At 49.4% G+C, this 22,449-nt stretch overlaps 13 protein-coding genes across 13 annotated transcripts; 5 read left to right on the top strand and 8 right to left on the bottom strand.

The window, feature by feature from the left end:
- Positions 1-813: 813 nt before the first annotated feature.
- Positions 814-2,607, top strand: AO090005001447 (M18 family aminopeptidase; the record flags this gene model as incomplete). Its single annotated transcript, XM_001818318.3, has 6 exons — positions 814-889; positions 951-1,012; positions 1,062-1,163; positions 1,245-1,380; positions 1,432-1,524; positions 1,580-2,607. The coding sequence occupies 6 exons, from the start codon at positions 814-816 to the stop codon at positions 2,605-2,607; spliced, it is 1,497 nt and encodes a 498-aa protein (XP_001818370.1).
- An 890-nt stretch (positions 2,608-3,497) lies between these two features.
- On the top strand, positions 3,498-4,156 carry AO090005001445 (uncharacterized protein; the record flags this gene model as incomplete). The annotated part of the gene is made up of 2 exons (XM_023237487.1): positions 3,498-3,506; positions 3,605-4,156. 2 exons carry the CDS (start codon positions 3,498-3,500, stop codon positions 4,154-4,156), a joined length of 561 nt encoding a protein of 186 aa, XP_023089373.1.
- Positions 4,157-4,472: 316 nt separating this feature from the next.
- AO090005001444 (ATP-dependent Clp protease proteolytic subunit) lies at positions 4,473-5,511 on the bottom strand (the record flags this gene model as incomplete). Its single annotated transcript, XM_023237492.1, has 3 exons — positions 4,473-4,897; positions 4,984-5,203; positions 5,353-5,511. The coding sequence occupies 3 exons, from the start codon at positions 5,509-5,511 to the stop codon at positions 4,473-4,475; spliced, it is 804 nt and encodes a 267-aa protein (XP_023089372.1).
- Positions 5,512-5,756: 245 nt separating this feature from the next.
- Positions 5,757-7,037, top strand: AO090005001443 (uncharacterized protein; the record flags this gene model as incomplete). Its single annotated transcript, XM_001818315.1, has 1 exon — positions 5,757-7,037. One exon carries the CDS (start codon positions 5,757-5,759, stop codon positions 7,035-7,037), a length of 1,281 nt encoding a protein of 426 aa, XP_001818367.1.
- A 177-nt stretch (positions 7,038-7,214) lies between these two features.
- On the bottom strand, positions 7,215-8,463 carry AO090005001442 (4-nitrophenylphosphatase; the record flags this gene model as incomplete). Its single annotated transcript, XM_001818314.3, has 5 exons — positions 7,215-7,883; positions 7,947-8,038; positions 8,112-8,180; positions 8,283-8,304; positions 8,395-8,463. The coding sequence occupies 5 exons, from the start codon at positions 8,461-8,463 to the stop codon at positions 7,215-7,217; spliced, it is 921 nt and encodes a 306-aa protein (XP_001818366.3).
- A 651-nt stretch (positions 8,464-9,114) lies between these two features.
- AO090005001441 (replication factor C subunit 2) lies at positions 9,115-10,461 on the bottom strand (the record flags this gene model as incomplete). The annotated part of the gene is made up of 4 exons (XM_001818313.3): positions 9,115-9,279; positions 9,330-10,136; positions 10,201-10,279; positions 10,337-10,461. 4 exons carry the CDS (start codon positions 10,459-10,461, stop codon positions 9,115-9,117), a joined length of 1,176 nt encoding a protein of 391 aa, XP_001818365.1.
- Positions 10,462-10,848: 387 nt separating this feature from the next.
- On the bottom strand, positions 10,849-11,592 carry AO090005001440 (uncharacterized protein; the record flags this gene model as incomplete). The annotated part of the gene is made up of 1 exon (XM_023237509.1): positions 10,849-11,592. The coding sequence occupies one exon, from the start codon at positions 11,590-11,592 to the stop codon at positions 10,849-10,851; it is 744 nt and encodes a 247-aa protein (XP_023089371.1).
- Positions 11,593-11,876: 284 nt separating this feature from the next.
- AO090005001439 (uncharacterized protein) lies at positions 11,877-12,284 on the bottom strand (the record flags this gene model as incomplete). Its single annotated transcript, XM_023237517.1, has 1 exon — positions 11,877-12,284. The coding sequence occupies one exon, from the start codon at positions 12,282-12,284 to the stop codon at positions 11,877-11,879; it is 408 nt and encodes a 135-aa protein (XP_023089370.1).
- A 517-nt stretch (positions 12,285-12,801) lies between these two features.
- On the top strand, positions 12,802-13,430 carry AO090005001438 (mitochondrial 54S ribosomal mL53 protein; the record flags this gene model as incomplete). Its single annotated transcript, XM_023237520.1, has 2 exons — positions 12,802-12,864; positions 13,056-13,430. 2 exons carry the CDS (start codon positions 12,802-12,804, stop codon positions 13,428-13,430), a joined length of 438 nt encoding a protein of 145 aa, XP_023089369.1.
- A 426-nt stretch (positions 13,431-13,856) lies between these two features.
- AO090005001437 (uncharacterized protein) lies at positions 13,857-14,576 on the bottom strand (the record flags this gene model as incomplete). The annotated part of the gene is made up of 4 exons (XM_023237527.1): positions 13,857-13,998; positions 14,054-14,137; positions 14,196-14,539; positions 14,562-14,576. 4 exons carry the CDS (start codon positions 14,574-14,576, stop codon positions 13,857-13,859), a joined length of 585 nt encoding a protein of 194 aa, XP_023089368.1.
- Positions 14,577-14,719: 143 nt separating this feature from the next.
- AO090005001436 (uncharacterized protein) lies at positions 14,720-15,280 on the bottom strand (the record flags this gene model as incomplete). Its single annotated transcript, XM_023237533.1, has 1 exon — positions 14,720-15,280. The coding sequence occupies one exon, from the start codon at positions 15,278-15,280 to the stop codon at positions 14,720-14,722; it is 561 nt and encodes a 186-aa protein (XP_023089367.1).
- Positions 15,281-16,432: 1,152 nt separating this feature from the next.
- Positions 16,433-17,767, top strand: AO090005001435 (tRNA-dihydrouridine(20) synthase (NAD(+)); the record flags this gene model as incomplete). Its single annotated transcript, XM_023237537.1, has 1 exon — positions 16,433-17,767. One exon carries the CDS (start codon positions 16,433-16,435, stop codon positions 17,765-17,767), a length of 1,335 nt encoding a protein of 444 aa, XP_023089366.1.
- Positions 17,768-18,643: 876 nt separating this feature from the next.
- On the bottom strand, positions 18,644-21,724 carry AO090005001434 (DEAD/DEAH box helicase; the record flags this gene model as incomplete). Its single annotated transcript, XM_001818306.3, has 1 exon — positions 18,644-21,724. The coding sequence occupies one exon, from the start codon at positions 21,722-21,724 to the stop codon at positions 18,644-18,646; it is 3,081 nt and encodes a 1,026-aa protein (XP_001818358.3).
- Between the last annotated feature and the right edge of the window lie 725 nt (positions 21,725-22,449).

Here is a 22,449-nt window from a genome sequence, read left to right on the forward strand (position 1 = left end):
AGCATAACGGCTTTCCATTGTCTCCCATGCTTTTCACTTTGGGTTCGTTTTCTCAAACAAGATCCTGGCCTCTTAATTTACTTCACACACTCAAGCACTTGCTGAGCCTCCCCCAAGCTCATTAAAACGTTCGTTCAACTGTTATTGGTTAATCTTATCGATACCATAGCCCCATCTTGTCGCCGATTTGCCCCAAGCTTGCTGACTTGAAGAGGAAGAACCCCTCTATGTCATTTCATCAATAGTCTAATCAATTAGTATCTAGCCGATCAAAGGTTGCTACTATACAAGTTATGAAGAGACACGTAGAGTATGGAATACATATCAAATGTCTAAAAGCCCATGACAGGCGCTGTGGTGGATTGTTATAGAGGAGAGTTTGACCTGTCATGTTGCAGACATGACTCAGGAAGACACAGTGCATTGTTCATGTCTCATGCATGGTATTTTACTGCCTGTGCAAGAGAGGGTCTTTAGATGCTCCATGTACGGAGTACCGTACTACATACTGGTATTGCGCATCTTCATCAAATCGACCTGTCAAGTCCGAAGACAATCTGACGAGTACAGTTTTTCAGTATCCACCACTCCAGAAGATGGAGTATATAGATACTATAAGAGTACAGAGTATTAGTATCCAGTCTGAATCCGAATTAGGGTTGAGGATGGTTCGGGCCCCATAAACCGAAGCTTAGTGCCTTACCGCCAAGACCAGCCATGATCTCATGCCTTCAGAAACCCTCTCCGTCTCCGCAATTTCATCTCCAACAAAAACAACCACCCAGATCTACTTAGCTCGCGGGGTACCCAAAAATGACTTCGAAAATCGCCCAAAATTTGAAGCAGCCGGCTCTGGACTTCTTGTCCTTTGTCAATGCTTCCCCCACTCGTAACTAGCTCCCTTCCTATTTGCGCTCTTGGTCCACTTATCTAACTCCGGCCAAATTCAGCCTTCCACGCTGTCCAATCGGCAAAGGAACTTCTGTCAAAGGCTGGCTTCCAGGAGATCAAGGTATGCGACTCCATTTCAGTGTTAACTAAAATAATAACTGTGTCTTCAGGAGAAAGATTCTTGGTCCTCCACTTGTCGTCCCGGTGGAAAGTATTACCTGACCCGTAATAGCTCAACCATTGTGGCTTTCGCTATCGGCAAGAAATGGAAGGTATATACAGATAACAATCCGCACCTGTTCAGCTTTCCCCTCTTTGAGACTGCAATGCTAACAGTTATTAATGAGAACTAGCCTGGAAACCCGATATCTATGATCGGTGCCCACACGGACTCTCCCGTGTTGAGGATCAAGCCTGTCAGCAACAAGCGCGGCGAAGGCTTCGTTCAAGTTGGCGTGGAGACCTACGGTGGCGGCATTTGGCACACCTGTAATGAAGTTGTCCATCCTCTGCCGTGCGTTGCATACTAATAAGTTCTAGGGTTCGACCGTGACTTGGGTGTCGCAGGCCGGGCTATGGTACGGACCGGTGACGGCTCCATTGTGCAGAAGTTGGTCAAGATCGACCGGCCGAGTATGGTTTCCGCGGAACATTGACTTGGATAATATGTGACTGACATCTTTCGCAGTTCTCCGAATCCCGACCTTGGCTATCCACCTTGATCGCCAGGAGACTTTTGCTTTCAATAAGGAGACCCAATTGTTCCCTATCGCAGGCCTTGTCGCTGCTGAGCTGAACCGCACTGCTGATTCTACTGCAACTGGCGAAAAGACCGCGGCAAACAACGAAACGGAGAAAGGAGACTTTGCTCCACTAAAATCAGTAACCGAGCGTCATCACCCCTACTTGGTGGAGCTTATTGCTGCCGAAGCAGGAGTTAAGCCGGACGACATCTTGGACTTTGAGATGATCTTGTTCGACACTCAGAAGTCTTGCCTTGGTGGCTTGCTGGAGGAGTTCGTTTTCTCGCCCCGTCTGGATAACCTGAACAGCTCGTTCTGTGCCACTGTTGGACTAATCGACTCCGTTGCCGATGCGTCGGCGCTGGACGATGAACCGTCCATTCGTCTCATTGCGTTATTCGATCACGAAGAGATCGGCAGCCGTACCGCACAGGGAGCTGACTCAAATGTGCTTCCGGCAATTATCCGTCGCCTGTCTGTTCTACCTTCTTCCACATCTGGCAATGAAGACTTGGCTACTGCTTTCGAGGAGACTTTGTCGACTTCATTCCTCCTCTCTGCGGACATGGCTCATGCTGTCCACCCTAACTACGCTGCTAAGTACGAGAATGATCACCGACCGGAGATCAACAAGGGTCCTGTGATCAAGATCAACGCCAATGCTCGCTACGCGACGAACTCCCCTGGCATTGTCCTACTTCAGGAGGTTGCACGCAAGGCAGCAGAAGACGGTGGAGAAGGCGTTCCTCTCCAACTCTTCGTCGTTCGCAACGACTCCAGCTGCGGAAGCACAATTGGTCCCATGTTGTCCGCTGCGCTTGGTGCCCGCACGCTGGACTTGGGTAACCCACAGCTAAGCATGCACAGTATCCGGGAGACTGGTGGTACATATGATGTTGGGCATTCTATTCGGTTGTTCACTAGCTTCTTCAAGCATTACTCCAACACGTCAAAGACAATCTTTGTTGACTGAAGCGTTGGTTACTTGTGTAGATAGGTATCTATAGAAAATTGATTGTCTATAGAGCTCAGAACGACTCTCTTGGGGCCAGACCATCAGTAAATCGGAAGTAAGAACTGTAATACAGGGCTAGAGACCTCGCAGACAATTAAAGCCTAAATAAAGTTATTAGAAACTTTGACATAGGCCAGTTGGCAACTGTGCCAACGGCCGAGACCATGCGATCACCAAAGCTACTGGGCGGAGTCGCAATGTGGAGCGTTAAGTGACTTGGAGTCCACCGGAAATTTGGGGCAGTTGGGGGCTTTCGGACCGAGAAAGGCCCGCGCACATGACTCCCCATTATCGTCTCCCCGACATCACAGTCTACCTCGAGGATAGTGGCACCTCACTCTCTCCAGGTCTGCAGTGGCGGCCTCTACCTGTTCGCCCAAATCATCAGTTCATGTAGATGCCATTTATGCCCTCATGACCCCCTATGACAACTCCGGATGTCTATCGAGATGCGGAATACATCGCTGACGTATCCGGCATCCCGTATGGAAGCGTCGCGGACCTCACTAGGCCGCAGTCTGGTGATGAAAGTCGCTTCAAGAAACTGCAGTCGGCAGCGAAGGTCGCCTTTATCGATCGGTTACTCCGCGATCTCGATATCCTGATTTACTGCCAGCTATCTGCACTGTATTACATGGAGTGAGTCCCGCCTAGTTGTTGGACTGTAGACGTCACTTCGGGCAAGCCTGCCAACTCATTCCGATGCTGACTGGGTTCTGCCTTTTGTAGTTGCTCAATCATACTTTTTGCATTACGTGCTATTGTGCAACTGATATTCTTCACTCCTAAGGCACCACCATTTGACCCGACGCGGAATCAACCATTCATCGGGGCTATCTTCGTCAGTAATGTGTTCTGTATGATTCACCACAAGTTTTTCGGTCAACCAGAGGCTGGAGAAGCAACGAGAGGCTATCTGCATGGGGGATTGTTGATAGACTTTATTGGACAAAAGGCTCCCGTCTCAGTAGCCCGGCTTCTCCTGTCGGACTTGCTTGTGCTGGTCCTTGACCTGGTGATGCTAGGTCTGATTGTTGAACGGGTGAAGACGACTGAAGCGACTGCTCCTGTATCCACTATACCGGGTGTAATAGAGACGCCCAGCGATCAGGATCATGATTCCGAGGAGCGCGGCGTTCTTCGAAACGGCTCGGCCCAGCCTTCCGGCGATGACATAGAGCTTAATGAGATGCGTCCACGCGATGAGCATGCAGATATTAGTACGGACGAGCAATTGGAGCGAACGGAGCTGCTGGCGGATCCTTCAGAAAGCGGACGTGTATCTGGCGCCAGGAATAACCACGCCATGGATACCTTTGCGTCAGGAGAAGCAGTGATCATGGACCTTGGTATCTTTAACATCATCCGGGATCAATGGCGTTATAGTCCGGCTGTGGCAAGGCGAACTTCGGCTTATATGCCCTCCGACCAGACGGCTACCTTTCTTCGAGAACGCTTTGGACTGCAGGTCAACTCCGAGGGACGCCTCGAGAGGGTAGCGACATGATCCGTTTTACTTCTTTTGTCTTGCACGTATCGACCTTGGGTCCATATTGTCTGTAATACATGTAAATATTATATCAATACATAACAAATTCTGAATACTCTCGATGCTCCAAAATATCTTACATCTAGTAGAATTTAGGTGGGAGTGTTTGCCAAAAGCGTCGGGCGATCTCAACAAGTCGAAAGACATTAGACACAGTCATATCCACAGTTGAACATAGCATCTAAAGCAGCAAAATACATAACAAGTCATCCTAATATTACATAGCAACAAGGGTATGCTATTTACCAAACAAGAAAAAGAAGAAATAAAGCCTCTAAGGAGCCGGTGGCTTCTCATCCCCTTCACCCCTTTCCTCTTTTGACCTAACCCTGCGATCCAGAATCTCATCGACAATACCCATCTCCAACGCCTCCTGAGCCCCCATGAAGTAGTCTCTCTCCATAAGCTTCTCAATCTCATCCAGCGACAACTCCTTCTTCCCCGTCAAGTGACGCTTATAAATCTTATTGAGCTGCTCCCGAACCCGCAGGATCTCCTTCGCATGAATAGCAATGTCAGTCGCCTGTCCAAAGTACCCGCCCGACGGCTGGTGTATCATGATCGACGAATGGGGCAGGCAGTAACGTTTGCCGGGGTGCCCGCCGCAAAGAAGAAGGGAGCCCATGGACGCGGCCTGGCCGACGCAAATGGTGCTCACGGGAGAGGCAATATAGGTCATTGTATCATAGATGGCAAGGCCTGTCGAACCGTTAGACCATTGTTATATCATCTCGCACTATACAAAATCCATAATGTAGCGTTGCCCGGGGGATGGAAACACGAACCTGCTGTGACCGAGCCTCCGGGGGAGTTGATATACAAGTGGATTGGCTTCTGGGGGTTATCGGCTTCCAGGAAGAGCAGTTGGGCGACAATAGACGCCGACATGGTTTCGTCTACTTCGCCGTTTAGACATATTATGCGTTCCTGGGGAGATTGGTCAGTCTGCAGTCGTTTTGGGGGTGGTTTGGTGTGTGTAACTCTCGAATTGGTACCTTTAGAAGTCTGGAGAAGATATCATCTATGAGATGTGGTTAATCCTGTTGATTTGCTTTATTGCGTCGTAGTCAACGTACATGTGTGCCAGCCTCCTCCCTGAAATACAATTAGTCAGACTTTCCTGGAATCTAAGCAGTGAAGTCAAGGGAACTTACTACTGTCTCCGTTACAAATGGCGTGGGAGTCCAGCCCCGCGGCGGACTGCCCTTTGATAGTGACGGGACAGAGCTGGTGAAGCTCCGCGACAGGACCGGAAGGACAGAAGAACGAGGGAAGAAGCGACATAGTCGCTGTAATGATCGACTAGGGTTCATTCTGAGAAGATTATCTACCGACAGACAGATTTTTGTCACTATCGAGGAAAGAATGGAAGCGAAGACAACCGTACTCCGATCGCATCTGAGCAGAAGGTCCGCCGCCAAGCATCGGAGCTTGAACAGCATGGAAGCGGTTTAGCGCCGCGGATTGTGGAGTTTAGTTTCTTTGGGTTTGGAAGGGTAACCAACTCTCTCTCACTTATCTGATCTTCCCATTCATCTTCTTCTTCGCGAAGCACACCATGGAGTGCCTTCACGGCCGTATTTCGTACGCCTCATGGCGTCTAAGGGTCTTTCAACGGCTTTTCTTATCCTCTACGGAACTCAATGGTCGGAGAACCGTCTCGAGACGTGCAGTCCACCCAACCACTCCGAACGGACCACAATTCCAGCACCCCGAATACCCAAGGGAACCGGGCCAACATGACGACGTAGAGTCCAGTGAAGCAGAGGAGCCTCGACTCTCGGAAACCCTCCCCCAATCGCCATTGATGAAGACTGTGCACCCCAACCTCGAGAAGAAACACAAGAAGCGTGCCCCAAAACCTGAAGACCTGGAAGACCTCCGCCGGAACCCCTGGGCAATGGCCTTGGCCACACCTCCACGGATGTGCTCTGCAACAGGAACACGCACTCCTAGGGCATTTCTGAGCGACTGGGGGATGCTTAAACGGCCCGGGTCCGGAGGCCTATGGTTCATGCCCCTTGGGCTACTGAGACAGGAAGTGGCCGCTGCTGCCGCCAAAAATAAATCGTTGCGACACGGCGACCCTAAAGCTCTGCCGGTGGCTTTTATGGACAAGAGCATACGGCACCTTGCGATACGACTCGTGGACCGTCTCCCGCTGTTGAAAAGAATGAATTCGCTTTTGGCGTCGCACGTGTACGGGACGAGGTCGCCTGTTGCGCGCCTATTCCCCTATCGGTGGAAACATCCTCACGGGCCTTTTACTATTAAGGAAGAGAAACAGATCATCTGGCGGGAAGATATGCCTGACTTTGTGCTGTCAAGAATGAGGGCGGATGTGGTCAAGAAACTTAAAAAGGCCTGTAATAAGTATAAAAGATTGGATGCTACTAACCGCGTCTGGACGGCTATTGACCTCAATGAGTATTCCGAGGCAGCTATTCTGGAAGAGTTAAAGAGGGTGGAGCCCTTCACGCGCATGGAATGCGGTGCGGTGTTGGTTATGGGCACTCTCATTAACAGCCAGACTGGGGTGATCGAATTAGTCTCACAAGATAAAGCAACATTCAATGCTGTGGGGACACTCCCTGAATATCTTGCGTTGCCGCATCTCCCATCCAAAGTACCTGTGTTTGAACTTGCGCAGCTTTTCTCCGAGAAGGAGTTAGAGGAGATTCGGGGTTATGATCCGCGCTTCGAGAGTCCAGCTTTGTATTTTAGGCCGAATGACAAGATCACGGTTAACGCGATGCTGTCGTTATGGAAGCTGAAGGGATTTCTCAGGCATGACTCGGCTGGCGAGACTCCAGGCGACAATGATGGGTCGCAGCCGTGATCTTATTTGAAGATAACTGCTCCGAAAACTGGGCACAAGGTTTTGATGAAGCTCTATAGCTTCTTCGCCTGTAGGCGAACCAGCTTCTATGTACCTATCTATATGTTTTCCTAACTATTTCTATCGACAATGTATATCCCTCGCTCTCTTATCTAGTACTCTAACTTTAATCTATCATCAGTTTGATCCCAAGAGATCCGAAAGCTTGTCCAGATACGCCAGAGGCCTAGTAGGCCCTGTCTCGAAATCCTCCTTACTACTGACACCAGTAAGGACACCCAGTGTACCTCCAAGCTTCCCTTCCAGGCCGAACCGAATATCAGTGTTCGCACGGTCACCAACCATGCACGCACGGTTCCGGTCAAACCTAAATTTCCCCTCGATGGCATCCATCATCGCCTGATTGGGCTTACCCAACGAGACCGGCTCCTTGCCCAAGGCCATGATCAAAGGTGCACTCACAGAGCCAGCACCAGGGAAGAAGGTCCCCGAGTTCGGGAGAGTAGAGTCGATATTCGTCGCCAGGAAAACAGCACCCCGACGTACATAGTGGAACGCCAAAGACAGCTTGAGGTAATTGATATGGAAGTCCAGTCCCACCAAGACCACTCCGACTTCGGGATCCAGCAACTCCGGATCCCCGGCAGCAATGCGCTTATAATCCTCAGGCGTTATGTCCCGACGGTACGCAGGATCAGTACCACCGATGAAAGGGACATTCTCCGAGCGCAGCTCCTGCTCGATACCGGTTTCTCCCAACACGAAGACCTTGCGCTTGTTCTCGGGGAGCTGGAGAATGCGGGAGATGTAGATTGAGGCGCTGTATGAGGAGGAGAAGATCTCTTCCTTTCCTTGTTGTCAGCCATCGTCTGCTTTGTGGTTGGACTTCCGGGTGTGGCTGATGTTTACCGTTGTGCTTGGGATGCCGAGGGAGTCGAGTTTCTTCTGGTAATCGGCGCGCGACTTGGTGCTGTTGTTCGTGACGAACACGACTTGCTTTCCTGGTTGCGACAATTGCAGTTCAGTCTTTGCGCGCAAATGTATCTTACTGCGTATCGGCCGGCGGGTGCGTACCTCTGCTTCTCAACAGCTCCAGTGTCTCGTTTGTTCCGGGGAAGATATGGTCACCAGACCAGAGGACGCCTGTACCAACGGTTATTTTTCAGTATTGTTATCACATTGGGCTAGATTTCGAGGCATCGCGGGGTCGGAAAGAATGCGAAACTGAAGGTTCGGGATACCAACCATCGCAGTCAAAGAGGAAGACCTGAAGTAAATTATCAGTTACTTTTGCACTCCCTATTTGTGAAGGAGCAAAACAACAAAGGGAAAAATTATGTATAGAGTCAATACTCACGTCGAACTTGTCTATGAACTCGCGGATTCCTTCACCGTCTCCGGTCAAATAGCGGGGTGATTCTGCCATTGCGGGGTATGTTTGAAGAACTTCTGAAAGGTGGTCTGGAATGTCTAGTCTAGCAATTCTAGTCTTCTGCAGGAAAGGGATATTTCAAGGGCTGCGAACAGAGTTTACAAAAAGTTTGACACAAAAAGAGTCATTCCAAAACCGTTGAATGCTTGGCTCACTTTCCGGTGACGCTTCGGAGAGAACGGCGAGCGGGGCCGCACGTGGTTCTCGACTCAGGCACACCCTTCGCCTCCTACGTAATCATGGACATTCCAGAACAAGTGCAAGAAGGTGGATGGATGTTCATATATATTAGTTTGGCATAGGCTACCAGTTGACAATCCCTTCCTCCATCTCATGAAACCTCGTACAGTCATAATCCTTCGGTCTTCGCGCCAGAGAACAGAATCGATGGTGGCCGCGCTACTCATTCAGCAGCGGAAACCTGTCCGGCTGAAACCATCAGGACGAGCCATATTCCGTTGCGCCCGTGCGCTGGTGGCTTCACAGCTCGAATCCACCGTTCGCTTGGGGCCATAAGCTCGAATGAGGGAATCCGACAGAGGTCTACTGTCGGATAGTGTGATTAGAGTAGATCCGCGGGAGATATTCTCGTACATATACAAATGATTGGCCATTGAGATAGTATCTCATGTACCAGTCTGGCCACTAGGCACCGCCCAAAATACCAGAGATCTTCAGAGCCACGTCCAAGATTGACAGATGTTCATCTGCACCGTCGACCAAGCGCTTGTCCATCTCGGAGAAAACCATGACGATCTTGTTCTTTTGAATATCAGGGATGGCGTCATTGTAAACAACTCGGCGGTAAAGCTTGCCCGTTGTCAGCATCGCATTGTCGAAAAGCTCATACAAGAACATACCTGTGCAAGCAGCTGCGTCGCACTCCACCCATCCGCAACAATATCCGTAGTTACCTTCGAGACGGCCTCGTAGGAGGAACCGATCTTCTTTGGTTGCATAGCTTGAACCAACTGGTCTAGAACACTCTCTGGGATCACGCCAGCAATCTCCTCTACCATCCTCACAGTAATCACTTGTGAGCTAGCATCTGTCATCTCAGCGTCTTCCCCTCCATCCTGTCTACCGCTGTTCCCAGTGGCTCCTACTAGCCTAGCTCCACTTTGCATGTATGTGATCGCGCGTCGCAAGTCACCATCACTGCACTGAATCAGTTTGTCAACGACACCATCCTCCAACTCCAGGTTCTCCAATTTCGCAATTTGTGCAAGTCTGTCACCTGCAGCCGAGTTATCCAGCGGTTTGAAACGGAACTTGCTGCATCGACTGGCCAGTGGTTCAATAATTCGAGTGACGTAGTTGCAAACAAGACAGAAACGTGTGATCTTGCTGTAGGTTTCCATTGTGCGTCGAAGAGCAGATTGAGCATCCTGGGTCATGCTATCTGCTTCATCAAGGATAATGATCTTGAACGGTGGGCATGGGTATTTCTCGAAGTATGACTTATCAACCCCTGTAGGGTGACTGAGTTGTACTCTCGCAAAGTCCTTGACCTTCTCACGTACAATGGCAATACCACGTTCGTCCGAAGCGTTCAACTCGAGGATACGTGAGCGATACAGAGCAGGGCCGAATAAGGACTTTGCGAGGGCGAGAATTGTGGATGTCTTTCCGGTACCGGGAGGGCCGTAGAAGAGCATATGAGGCAGCTGTTTTTATTTCCAATCATGTTAGCGGTCGACTTCACTTGTCTTAAGCAGGGTATTAACACACGTTGGAGGCTTGTAATGTCCGTTGAAGAACGTTTGTTGTATGGTCCTGGGCTGCGACATCATCCAGCGTCTTTGGACGGCTTAAACAAATTGTTAACTATATGCTTCTGACAGGTCTCATCTGGAAGAGTTCGTACTATTTTTCAACCCATGGCTGTTGCTGCGCATGTTCCTCTTTTCCATCTGTCGGCTTCTGCTTCGAACCGCTTGATGCTGCTGCAGCCGCAGCACGGGCTTTATTGCTGAAAAAGTTGGCAGCCATGGTATTGTACCCAGAAGTGAAGATCGGACTTGAAGGGATTGGGTCCAATTCGGCCAATTTGGTTGTTACCGATTATACCAGTCTCTCCAGCAAAGCTCCCTGGAAATGAGGAGGACGAGCGTGTCGGAACGCGTCCCCACGTGATACGCGATTTATTGATGCCAAGGCATTTATTAGTCTGGCAATACGAAGTACATACATACAATACAGATCTATGTACGAAGCATGAGATATAGACAACAACTCAATGCTTCTTCCTATCTTTCTTGAGGGTAACTTCCTCAAGTCAGAGTAGAACAATCCCAATGTTTCAATTATCACCGTGTATATGCAGTAGGTTATTGTCATGATCATTATTTCTTTTTTCTTTTTTTTTTACTAATCTACCTATAGCTCATCTTTCCTGTTTTCTAGTACTTCTGTAGCCTCATACATCCTCTTCTTCGTATTTCGAGGTAGTTCCGCTTGCCTCTGTTTCTCTTCTGGTGAAATGTCATCGATGTTAGTTTCCTCATTCTCCTCTTCTTGTTGTTCATTTACTTCTGTTGGCTCGTCTCTGTATCCCACTTCATTGTCCTCTACCATGTTGCCAATATGATCAATCATGCGGTCTTCTTTTGCCTCCGCAACTGGAGGTACGTCCCAGCTAGCTTGGCCGTCGGCAGTCTGAACATTTGCCTCGGTATGAAGAGTTGGAACCGGCACCTCCTGGGCTAGGCTTTGGCTAGAAATAGCAGACGGAGAAGGCTGAACGGCTTTGCTGGATAGGCCAACCGCGCCCAATATGGTGAATACGAGCTTCGCTGCTAATCTAATGGGCAACCATACAAGCCACCACATGGGTCCGTATAATATCCGGCGAAACAGAAGCCATGCAATGGTGCCAATTAGAATGTAAAACGCAGTTTCAAGATACCAGGTGTCGGACTTTTGCGAGCGAAGCAGCGAACCAACAAGGTTGCGTGACGATGATAAAAGAGTATCGAGCCCTGTATAAGATTCCGAGAGTGATGAAAGCGCAGCGGTCGATTGCTCTGTTATACAATTAGTCAAAGCCGCAAGTACAAGCAGGGGAGGGAACAGACCTAGTGTCTCTTGTGCGAATTGACTTCTAGATAATTCTGCCTGCATCAGATGATGCGTTCTCCGCAATGCCGCAGTAACATCACTTGACGTATTGAGCAAAACATCATCTTGTGTCAACTTCTCAGTCGACTCTCTCTTCCTTTCAGCACTCTGAGATCTCGAGAATAGTAATTCCCTTTCTTTGCGCTTGGCAATCTCCGCATTCCGCTTCGCTTGTAACTGCGCATTTCGGAAGTCTCCTCTCGTTCTGTTATGAACCTATTAGCTTCATGAAGAAAAATATAGCAGCCGTACATGCCGCACAGCACAGACAGTACGAGATATCCCACTCACTTTTTCAAGTCTTCCGCTAGTCTCCCTGCCAACGCAACAACCCGTTCCCGTTCTAACTCCTTCTCATTGTCCACTCCTTTTCGTCTGCCTTCCGTGGCAGTTTCTAATGCTTCGACATCAACCCTCAAGACCTCCAATTGTATCTCTGCCTCTTTCAGCAGACTATGGATCTCCGCTCCCAATTCCAACCGAGCTTCATCGCCTTGCCCGACGGCAGTCGTAAAGTTCCGCAATCGCGACACGAGAGGGTGAATCTGTGCTAAAGAAGTCGAGAGCTCTTTTAGACGAGCTTGAAGGGCGGATATAGAAGACATATTCAAGGTAGCGTGCAGAGCGATGTTGTAATCATTCGGCGGTTTCAGATAGGTTGGTATGACCAGTCGTGGCGGTATTCTGGCGGGCATATAATCGAATTTATTTCAACCAGCCCTCTAGAGGCCCTGCGCCAGCTTCGGAAGTTAAGTGTACCACAAAATAGCAAAGGTTATGCTAGCAGTAGAAGACACAATTCCATCAATACGGCCAATCTGGCCGCAGCGTCATCGGTCCAGGAACAATTGACTATATCCGAAAAAGAAGGCGGTGTTTATCTAGGAAGGCGGTCTATAAGGGTAGCGCTGGTTAGACCTTGAGAACGCCGACCGTGGAGAAGACTTCGTCGCTGGTATAGTTTGATAATTGTAACTCTACGAGAAATAGAATTTTTCGATCAAGAATGAGCTTGTATGAAAGACAAAGCTGTACAGACTCTAGCAAGATTTTAGAGTATCGAAAGAAGCCATTTTTGGTTGGATTCGACGGCTAAACTCTGAGCGATACAAAAGATACACAATTCAACGATGCAATTAATGGAGTGTTCAAAATATTCTGCCAGGTGATACTTACATGGGCGACCGCTTGCAGGGATAGATCATCCAATCAATGTTTGCATCTCCGTCAAACACCAAACATTCCTCCGCTTCCCGGTCCCTGGAGAAAGTCGAGGTAATTTTCTCGGGTTTGATATACAACCGCAAATACGCCGTTAATTCCCATCATTGACGTTGCAAAATCGAAGATATCCATAACATTGAGTTCTCATACTATTGAAATTGAACTGAAAAGCCAAAGCCGCGCGCAAAAGTCAGTTATCCGACGAATCAATTGTAGGACACCCAACTGATCTGATCCAACAGACCTCCAATTGCTCAAGCTCTCCGATCCAACAAGATCGGGTCCAATTCTTCAAGATGACTATTCCTGTCCAGACGATCACCACTCTCCGCACAAGCTTCAACCCGTTCTCTAAGTCCTCCCGCCCCTGCAGGATTCTACTTTCTATCCTCCGCAATCCCAATACCGCCCCGGCATCCAGTCCTACACACATCGATATCAAGGTTAACCAACTCCCGCGTGTCTCCACACAACAGCCCGAGGTAACAGTGGGCTTCAAAGGAGGGAAGGAACTTAAGATCGAGGTCGGAAAGCGCCAGCTGAAGATCGGCGATGTCATCGAGGAAATTGCGCGCGTGGGACGGGCTATCGAACGAGAGGAGAGCTTGAAGGGTTAACTGAGTTTCTTGTACGCATATCCGTTTGTTTTATCGTGGTTGATTTTAGGGTCCGCCTATGGCGCTTGGAGATCGGGACTTTTTGTACTTTTACGCCGCAGCTGTGAAGCGGTTGAGTTGCCGGGGAAGTCATCGAAAGCATTATGATACCGTTACTTTGTGTATATACTACCTAGCCATCGAGGGATGCTGCATTTTGAGAAGTGCTTGTTCGCATTATCTAATGTCTCCATCTTGTGGTGGTTTTTGAGAGCCAAATCTACGAACTATAAGATAGCATCGCAAGTACGTCCTCTTGATGCTTAGCGGAAGTTGTAAGGTAATGAGGGCAGGACAAACAACGAAAATAACGAGAATATTATGTGGACTCGCTCATTAGTCGAATCCAAGATTGTGGGACTTTTATTTACTTTAGTTGGTATCAATTTACACAGCAGCACCGGAGATGAAGAACCACTTGTCAACGCTGCCATCAATAGGGGCAGGGGGGAGGTTCTGGCCCTGAGGAATGGCGGCAAGCTCGCTGGGTTCAGCACGGTCGGTGGAGTTCGCAACGGAGACGTTCTTGCTATAGAATCTGGTCAGCATGGCTTGCCTTCGCACGGAGGAGGATGTACACTTACGTGCTGATCTCGCCCTTGGGAGACTTTCCAGTCATGAGCTTCTCCCAAGCATCAGCGCACTCGCGGATAACCTCGAGAGCGTACCTGGTACGAGTATTAGACATCATACAACATTTAGTAAGACGTGAGTTATAAAACATACTTCTTGTTCTTGCACTCGCCGGAGAAAGCGAACTGGTTCTCGGGCTTGCCATCGGGGATCTTGTAGATACGGAACCACTCGTTGGTGGCGCGGAGGAGGCCAGGCAGGTGGCGCTCAACATCCTCAACGTCGTTGAGCTTAGGAGCCAGAGGGTCGTTGACGTCGATGACGATGACCTTCCAGTCGGTCTCTTCCTCATCAAGAAGGGCCATCACACCAAGGACCTTGACCTGCTTGACCTGACCGGGGTAGCCGACAAGCTCACCGATCTCGCAGACATCGAGAGGGTCGTTGTCACCCTTGGCCTTGGTCTCAGGGTGGACAGTGTTGGGGTCCTCCCAGGTCTAAAGCAAATCGTTAACGGACGGAATCAGGTGGCATCTTTAGCAATGCGAAACATACCTGAGGGAAGGCACCGTAGTTCCAGAGGTAACCCTTGTGGGGGAAGCAGTTACGGACGTAACGGAGCTTGCCCTTCTTGACATCCTGCTTGATGGGGTTGAGGAACTCCTCCTTGGAGATCTTCATACGTAATCAGCGTCCGTACTTTGCGATATTGGGTGCTTCCGTCCCCATACCTCCTGCTTGGCGTTGGTCCAGCGGGGGATCTCAACGACCATGTTAAGGATAGTCTGCTCCTCGTTGGCGTAGAGAGGAATATCGTGGAAGGGAGAGACGGGCTGGCCATCCTTCTCGATGTAGACACGGTGCTCCAGGGTGTTGGCCTGGCCGATCTTGCGAACGGTGTAAGACATGGTGGGCGACTGCGGCGGGGTAGCGGACGAAGAAAGGTGTCGAGAAATTAAAGCTGCACGAGTTGTTACGGTCGAAGCCGAATGAGCAACTCGGGGGGAAGGGGAGAAGGATGAAGGAGACAAAACGGCAGATGAAGGAGAGGAAGAAGAAGAAGAGAGGAGAGAGAAGGGAGAGGAAGAGGAAGGAGGGGTGGCTTGTTTAGTGGGGGGAGCCAACGTTGCGGATGTGCGTGATACGCGGGCGACAATCGGAGAGGCGGTGGACAATCGGTTTAATGGAGCTGTGCGCAGTCTGGAAACGAGACTGGTGGATGACGACCCTAAGAACATTGGTTGCGGGAAAAGAAGCTGCAAGAACCCGTCTCTGCCGGCCCAATTGGAACTTTAAATACCGGTAGTCTTGCTCTGCAATCGCAGTTCTATGCTCGGCTTGTCTTGTGAAGATTTAAAGGAGAGGGAAATTGCCGGGAAGAAAATCGGTGCCGGGAAGCCATTCCGAGGTTCGTTGCTATGTATGTTGCCAAGAGGGTCACGATTATTCAACAATGTAAATAATCTTCACTATCTATACACATCTACGGAGTATATGATTTAGAAATTCTTCGGTTTATGTTCAATGGCTGTTCTGGTGGACTCTCAACGATAGTAACCCATTTAGACTAGATTCTCTCTCTATAAAATCTTCTTGTGGCAAAAAGGGGAGTTGAGACGAGAGTGCCTGGTCAATTCCATTGTCAATGGCCGTCCCGGTGAATCAATCCTATGGATTTGCTCCACTATACTGGTCCCGCTCCCACTCTTGGTTGCTGGGTTGCCTTCGAGAGAGCCCAGGACCGTCTTATCCAACAAATTCAGCCTCATTTGGTATGAACATCCAATATATAATCGGATCTTCCTCTTCTTCTCGCACAGAGTGGGACCTCAAATCTTAAAGTACAAAGAATCAGCGTTTAGGGTTTTTTGGCGTTGATGCCTGAACGCCTGAAATGGCGCCATCAGCATGGTTGTCACGTGCATAGTTCCCTTCGTATTCCTCCTGTCAGACACTGGAATAAAGTGCCAATGCACTAGTGGGATTGACTTCGCAATGGGAAGATTGGAGTCTCGCAGATAATAGCTGGAAAATAGAAGTGTTGGGACAGTTCACTTAAGTGTATACCAGTCCCTTCTACAAAGTAGAGGTGATAACTGCTCTTGACCCCTATTTACTTGGCAGGTACCGCCCGGTAATATGCAATACCCGTCACAATACCCGAGCGAAAAGAATGCGAAGGAAAATTTTAACTTATCGTCTATCTTCACGTGATATAGACTTTTTCCCTCCGCCTTCCAAGGATAATGAACTACTCCATGACTTAACTATACGAACGCCCACGAAGTCGATTTCTTGACCGTCTGAGTCGATCACGACCAAACAGACAACCCCCATTACAGGTCGCTTTTCCGTTGAAGTATGCTATGCTCAGATTTCTCCGCTCCGCAATGACTTCGCTCACTACACCACCTCGCGTTCCCATCCCCGCCAACGGGGTCGACTATCGTGGCAAAATAGTCCTAGCGCCGATGGTCCGATCGGGAGAATTACCTTCGCGCCTTACAGCCCTTAAATATGGTGCAGATCTTGTCTGGGGTCCCGAAACGATTGATCGTGCGCTCGCCGGTGCCTCTCGCCGCGTGAACCCTCGAAACGGATGCATTGAATATACGAGGCTGCCCTCGAACGGTGGTCGCACCGAAGCAGCACCTCAGGAATCGGTGATTTACCGCCTTGATCCGGTGCGGGAGAAGGGGAAACTCATATTCCAACTCGGTACAGCCTCGCCCGAGCTCGCTGTGCAAGCCGCCAAAGTGGTCGCTGGTGATGTTGCTGGTATAGATGTGAACTCAGGATGTCCGAAACCATTCAGTACAAGCGGCGGTATGGGTGCGGCCTTGTTACGGACACCTGATAAACTGGTTTCAATTCTAGAGGCGCTAGTCCGCGAGATTGGCGAACCTTATCAAATTGGTATCTCCGTGAAGATCCGCATCCTTGAAAAGCCGGAGATTACAGAGGCGTTGGTCTCAAGGCTTGTCAAAACAGGCATTACAGGCTTGACGGTCCATTGCCGAACACCAGCCATGCGTCCTCGCGAACGAGCAATCCGCGAACAGCTCCGTATGATACGCGACATCTGCCATGACGCTGGTGTCGCATGCCTCATGAATGGCGATGTGACCTCCCGTGACCAGGGGCTGGCTTTGATGGAAGAGTTTGGCGTAGATGGAGCCATGATTGCAACATCTGCTGAGGCCAATCCTTCCTGTTTCCAAAGCGAAGCAGATGGAGGTTTGCTTCCATTCAGAGAAGTCGTTCATGCTTACCTAAAGTTCTGTCTCGAGTCGGAGAATCGCTTCGGTAACACCAAGTTTCTACTGAATGTCATGATCCCGGGCAAGAACAAAGAGTTTCAGGACACAAAGGGCGCCAAGAGCTATGCCGATTACTGCCACATCCTGAGGTTCGACGACCTCATGCCAGCTGCGCTCCAAGTCGATGAAATTTTGAACCTCACGGGAAAATCAGCTTTCTTCAAGGAAGAGACACGAAACAAAGCTGTCCAGAACGCGATTGAGAATAACGAAACCGCTCGAGCAGCCAGTGGTGCTTCAAGGCCCAAATCCACGTCCCCCGCTACCAGCGGTGTGGGACCAATTCGTACTAGCTCCTTCCCTACCCCTACGAAGACGAAGCCTGAGGAGAAGGAGGCCGGGGCCAATCCCGATATTCCTGAATCAGCTTCTCAGCCATCCCAGAAACAGGAAGTCGCCGCATGAGCTTGGGGATAGGCTCTTCTCCCAACTCCAGTCTCATAATGATTGAAAGTCCCTATTATAGTTCCTCCTTACTCTTCTTATTTGCGCCTCACTTTTTCTACTATTGTCTTGACCGCATTAAATGGTGTTGAATTCTCGGATCATTCTTTGGTGTTCATAGTTATAGATTCCCCCGGTATGATAAAATCCAGTCGGTTGAAGACGTCTGATTTCAACGGTACATACACGATTATATCAAATTCATGGATCTCATCATACTATTCCGATATATTAAATTCCCCACCCCTGGCATTCCCGAGTCAATCGTATCGTACATGTCTGAAATGAATGGCATTGCCAACGAGGTAATAGAATCAATCAGATCATTTTCTTTGATCTATTAGTGCTCATGATGTAATAAACTCTAAACAACCAGTTCATACTCCCGTCTCTATAAGCAAAAAAGCATCAGAAATGCGAAAAGAGAAAAACAAAAAACAAAAAGAGGCTGGTAAGTCAAAACAGCCAACACAACCCCAAGATGTTGCTAACTCCATTGTGGCACGACAAATGCGTCCAAACAAGATCAGATACAACCAAGATATCGAGTGCGAACCGTGACAGTAAGAGCACGGCTATCATCACACTCAAAAGGCAAGTTGTATCCCATGAAAATGTGCAGACAAATAAAATCGCTAATACAACGGCGATGCAAACACAGATTTAGCAAAAAGTACAGTCGAGCATGTTGAATCAGGAAAGAAAGAAACGAAATGCAATCGGCAGGCCCCTATAGTCTTTGGAGGGTTTGCTGCACGGGCCCAAACGTTCTCGAACTGTTGGGCTTTTGTAAAGATGGTTAATACTCAAGTCTATGAAATCGCCAGGGACACGCTCTCATGAAGAGCTATGTTTCTCTCCACCTGAGCCGGCAATGAGCATATCCTCTACCGCCTTCATGCCTGCTTCTTCACTCTTCTTCGACTCGCCGGCATCTTCGCCTGCTACGGCTTGATCGAGAGCCAGCTTCGTTTGTCCCAGTGCATAGATCTGTTCTTCGATTGTGTCCTTGGTAACAAGTCGGATGACTTCCACCTCGCGCGTTTGACCCACACGATGGGCGCGGTTCTCGGCTTGTACGTCTTCCTGGGGGTTGAAGCTCGAGTCGAAGATCACCACTTTGTTGGCACAGGCCAAGTTGATACCTGCGCCACCGGCTTTTGTGGAGAGGAGGAACACCGGGATATCTGTACGTTCATGGAATGCATCGAGGATAGACTGGCGATCCTCGACGTTCGTACGGCCATCAAGTCTAACAAAACCAAGGTGCTGGTTTTCAAGGACGTGTTCGAGGATATCCATCACCATAGTGAACTGGGAGAAGATCAGAGTACGGTCACCGTTTTCCTTGAATCGCTTCAGAAGTTCACAAAGTTTATCGATTTTACCCGAATCCATCCATTCATTGTTTTTCAGCGCAAACTTCCCAAGCGACTTGGGATAGTTCACGCACATAGTGTGACATTCGAAGTCATTGTATGCCTGTAGCTCTTCAAAAATGATGTCCGGATTTGACAGGGACCACTGCTCTTCTTTGAGGCAAGCTTTGGCCATACGGCTCAAAGTAGTGTCCTTGTAGTGACGCCTGTAGAGCAATGGATGGATAGCTGCCTGACGTAGCTTCATCAAGATATTTGCAGACTTGTTGCCTGTTTTCTTGCCAGCTGCTCGGTCGGCTAACAGCTTACGGACCTCTTCTTGCTCATGTTCGTAAATTTCCCTCTGGGACTCGTTTAATTCACAATACTCAACTTTAGAAACCTTGGGAGGCAAATCAATGACCTGGTGTTTCTTTCGTCGCAGCACAAAAGGCTTAAGCATTGATTTTGCTCTTTCGATGCGTTGTGCGGAAAGCAAGGCAGAGTGGGATTCATCCACGGTCTTCGCCTTGTTTGCAAAGATATTTTGAAGCTCTTCCTTGCGCTCTTGGAAAACCTTCGGGAGGATAAAGCCCAGAAGAGAGGCAAGCTCTTGGAGATTGTTTTGGAGTGGTGTACCTGTTAAAAGAAGCCTGAAGCGAGCCCGGATTCTGATCAATTTCTCATAGAGAACAGATGTAGAACTCTTGAGCATATGTCCCTCGTCATACACACAAACACTGAAGTCCATGTTGCGCAAGAAGTGTGCATCAACCTTGGCTTTGGCAATGGTATACGTAGTGACAATAACGTTGATGCTATCCCTGTTGTCTTCGATCGTTTCGCGAATCACTGCCCGCTCGGCTTGGCCAGCGTAGTATGGCATGACGGAGAGGGTTGGACAGAACTTCTGGAACTCTCTAAGCCAGTTTTCGATTGTGGACGAAGGCACGACGATGAGGTGCGGTCCCTTGATGCCCTTCTCATACAGATGGGCCAAAAACGCAATGACCTGGCAAGTCTTTCCGAGACCCATATCGTCCGCCAGAATACAGCTCAATTCTTTCTCGAAGAGCAACGACAACCAATTGATTCCGACGATTTGATAATCCTTCATCTTCAAGTCTTCGCGCATGATACCAGGCTGGGATATGAATCGGCTTTTACGGGAGCCAGTCGCAGGGCCATCACTATCATCCTCTGAACGCTGACTGGCAGGAGTACCGATGCCAGAATCATGCGATGCACCGGGGTCGATAGATGTCAGTTCCAATTCCCCATCACGCTTTCCAAAGATATCGACACCCCACTTCTTCATTTCCGATGCAATCGGCTTTCCAAGCGCCTCACATTTTGCCACTAACGAATCGACAGCTTCGTACCCAACCCACATATCCATGCATTTATCCACGATTTTATCACCAATTGGCTTGGGCGTTTTACGCCCCCGGCTACCCTTTGGCTTCGCGGTTTGCTCCGTCGTAGGCGCAGTGACGACGCGTACCTCATCCAGAGATGCAAAAGGTCGGTTGGAAATTATGACTTTCGCAACATCTTCGGTGATTGCGGCAATGTCGGCAAGGTCAAGGACATTGCATGTATTGAAGAACCTGAGAACCTTCGTTTCCAATGCGCTCTCACCCTCTGTAATGGCTTCTACACCGGAATCTGAGTCGTCGGACATGGACGCTTCGGGTTCTGAAGGTTCGGGTGATGGATGCTTGCGTCCTTGAACAAGTCGGCCGGTCTTCTTTTTCGGAGGGGACTCTGAGCGATCTGGACTCGGAGAAGACACACGGGTCTTTGGCCCCCTGATTAACCGCCTCCTTGGTTTAGATTCTTCGTCGGACGGTTGCGCAGGTGCCTTCGGGGTGTTGCGATTGTCCAGGCGCATCGCAGCCCATTTATTCTGAATAGTTCCTCGAGCTTTGATCTGCTGCTTTGCCGGCGCAACGGGAGAGGCTCTTTTATTAAAAGCCAATTCATCGTCTGACAAGTCAGCTCGTCCATCTGCTTCATCCTCAACCATGCTGGCCAGATAATCCAAAGCATCGTCGTAATTGCCACGCTTCGTTAAAAGAGCTTGCATGCAAGCTTTGACAGATTTTTGAGGTATCACTCTTTGCATCTTCTCTACCTTGGCCCTCAATTGATAGTCTTCAATATCATGTAAAGACGATATATCCAGCTCCACAGGCTGTGCACGGGAAGGCCCATCCTGCCGAGGCTTCTTGACCGCAGTCCCTTTTGGTACAGGGTCCATTTGAGCTGCAGGACGTTTTGCGCTCGAGGGGTTATAGACGGCAGACGCAGTGATCTCTTTAAATCGGTCGAATGAAGAATTGGTTGCGCTTCCCGGTGAGTCCAGAACCTTTTCGGGGTTCCGTGAAGATTTGGCAAACAAGGACGGCTTGATGTCAGTGCTGCTTATCATTTGAATGTCGTCGTCGTCCGAAGACCCTCCGCGGTACGTTGGACCGTCATCCTCAAGATCTATTACCGGCGCACGCTTCGCAGGGCCTACCGCAGGGGGGCGGAACTGGGTACCGCTGGGCGCCATTGCGCTGGCAAGGCGACCGCCGGGCAAGGCAGGACGAGAAGGAGACGATGTAGGACCGGGCGGGGAAGACGCAGCAACTTGAATGACTGAATTGCCCTTCGCAGAATAGGGCGGTTCTATGATCTGTGTTGGTTGTGTTAAGCGTTGGGTCGCCGGAGTCAGCGACTGGGTTGCGGGTTGTTGAAAGTTTGGCAGCGGAACAGTGGCGACAGTCTCATATCCTTCCTCTTCTTTCCCGGGCGGCGTATTGTGAATGACTTTTTTATCGCTAACCGGGGTATCAGGAACTGAGTCGTCCATGGTTAGTAAATATTGTCCGATACTGGTGAATTAAGTTGAGGCCCGGCCACTGCGACAGGAAGGCAGCTTCGCTGAGACGACCGGGGAGAAAGTTCCTTCTTTTCCCCAACCTGAACTTTTCCTCAAATTAAGTTAAAGGGCTTTTCTTCTCCGCATAAAACGCGCTCAGACGCGCCCGCGGTCACGTGGTTTGGCGCTTCAATTAAAGACCGACCAGGAAATCCAGCGACATCTCCAAATTATATACATGGAGCGAGGTAAACAGTGTTTGACGAGAAGGTCACTTACTAAACAATATATATCCTTTCACCTGAGTCGAAAGCGATCTATAGAATGAATCTCTCGGTGTTGAAAGAAATGTTGGAGCAATCAGAGGCTTTCAATGGCCACGGACCAATGATAGATGCGCATACAATGACCTCACC

This window comes from Aspergillus oryzae, chromosome 1 (genome assembly GCF_000184455.2).
Source record: "Aspergillus oryzae RIB40 DNA, chromosome 1".
NCBI lineage: Eukaryota > Fungi > Ascomycota > Eurotiomycetes > Eurotiales > Aspergillaceae > Aspergillus > Aspergillus oryzae.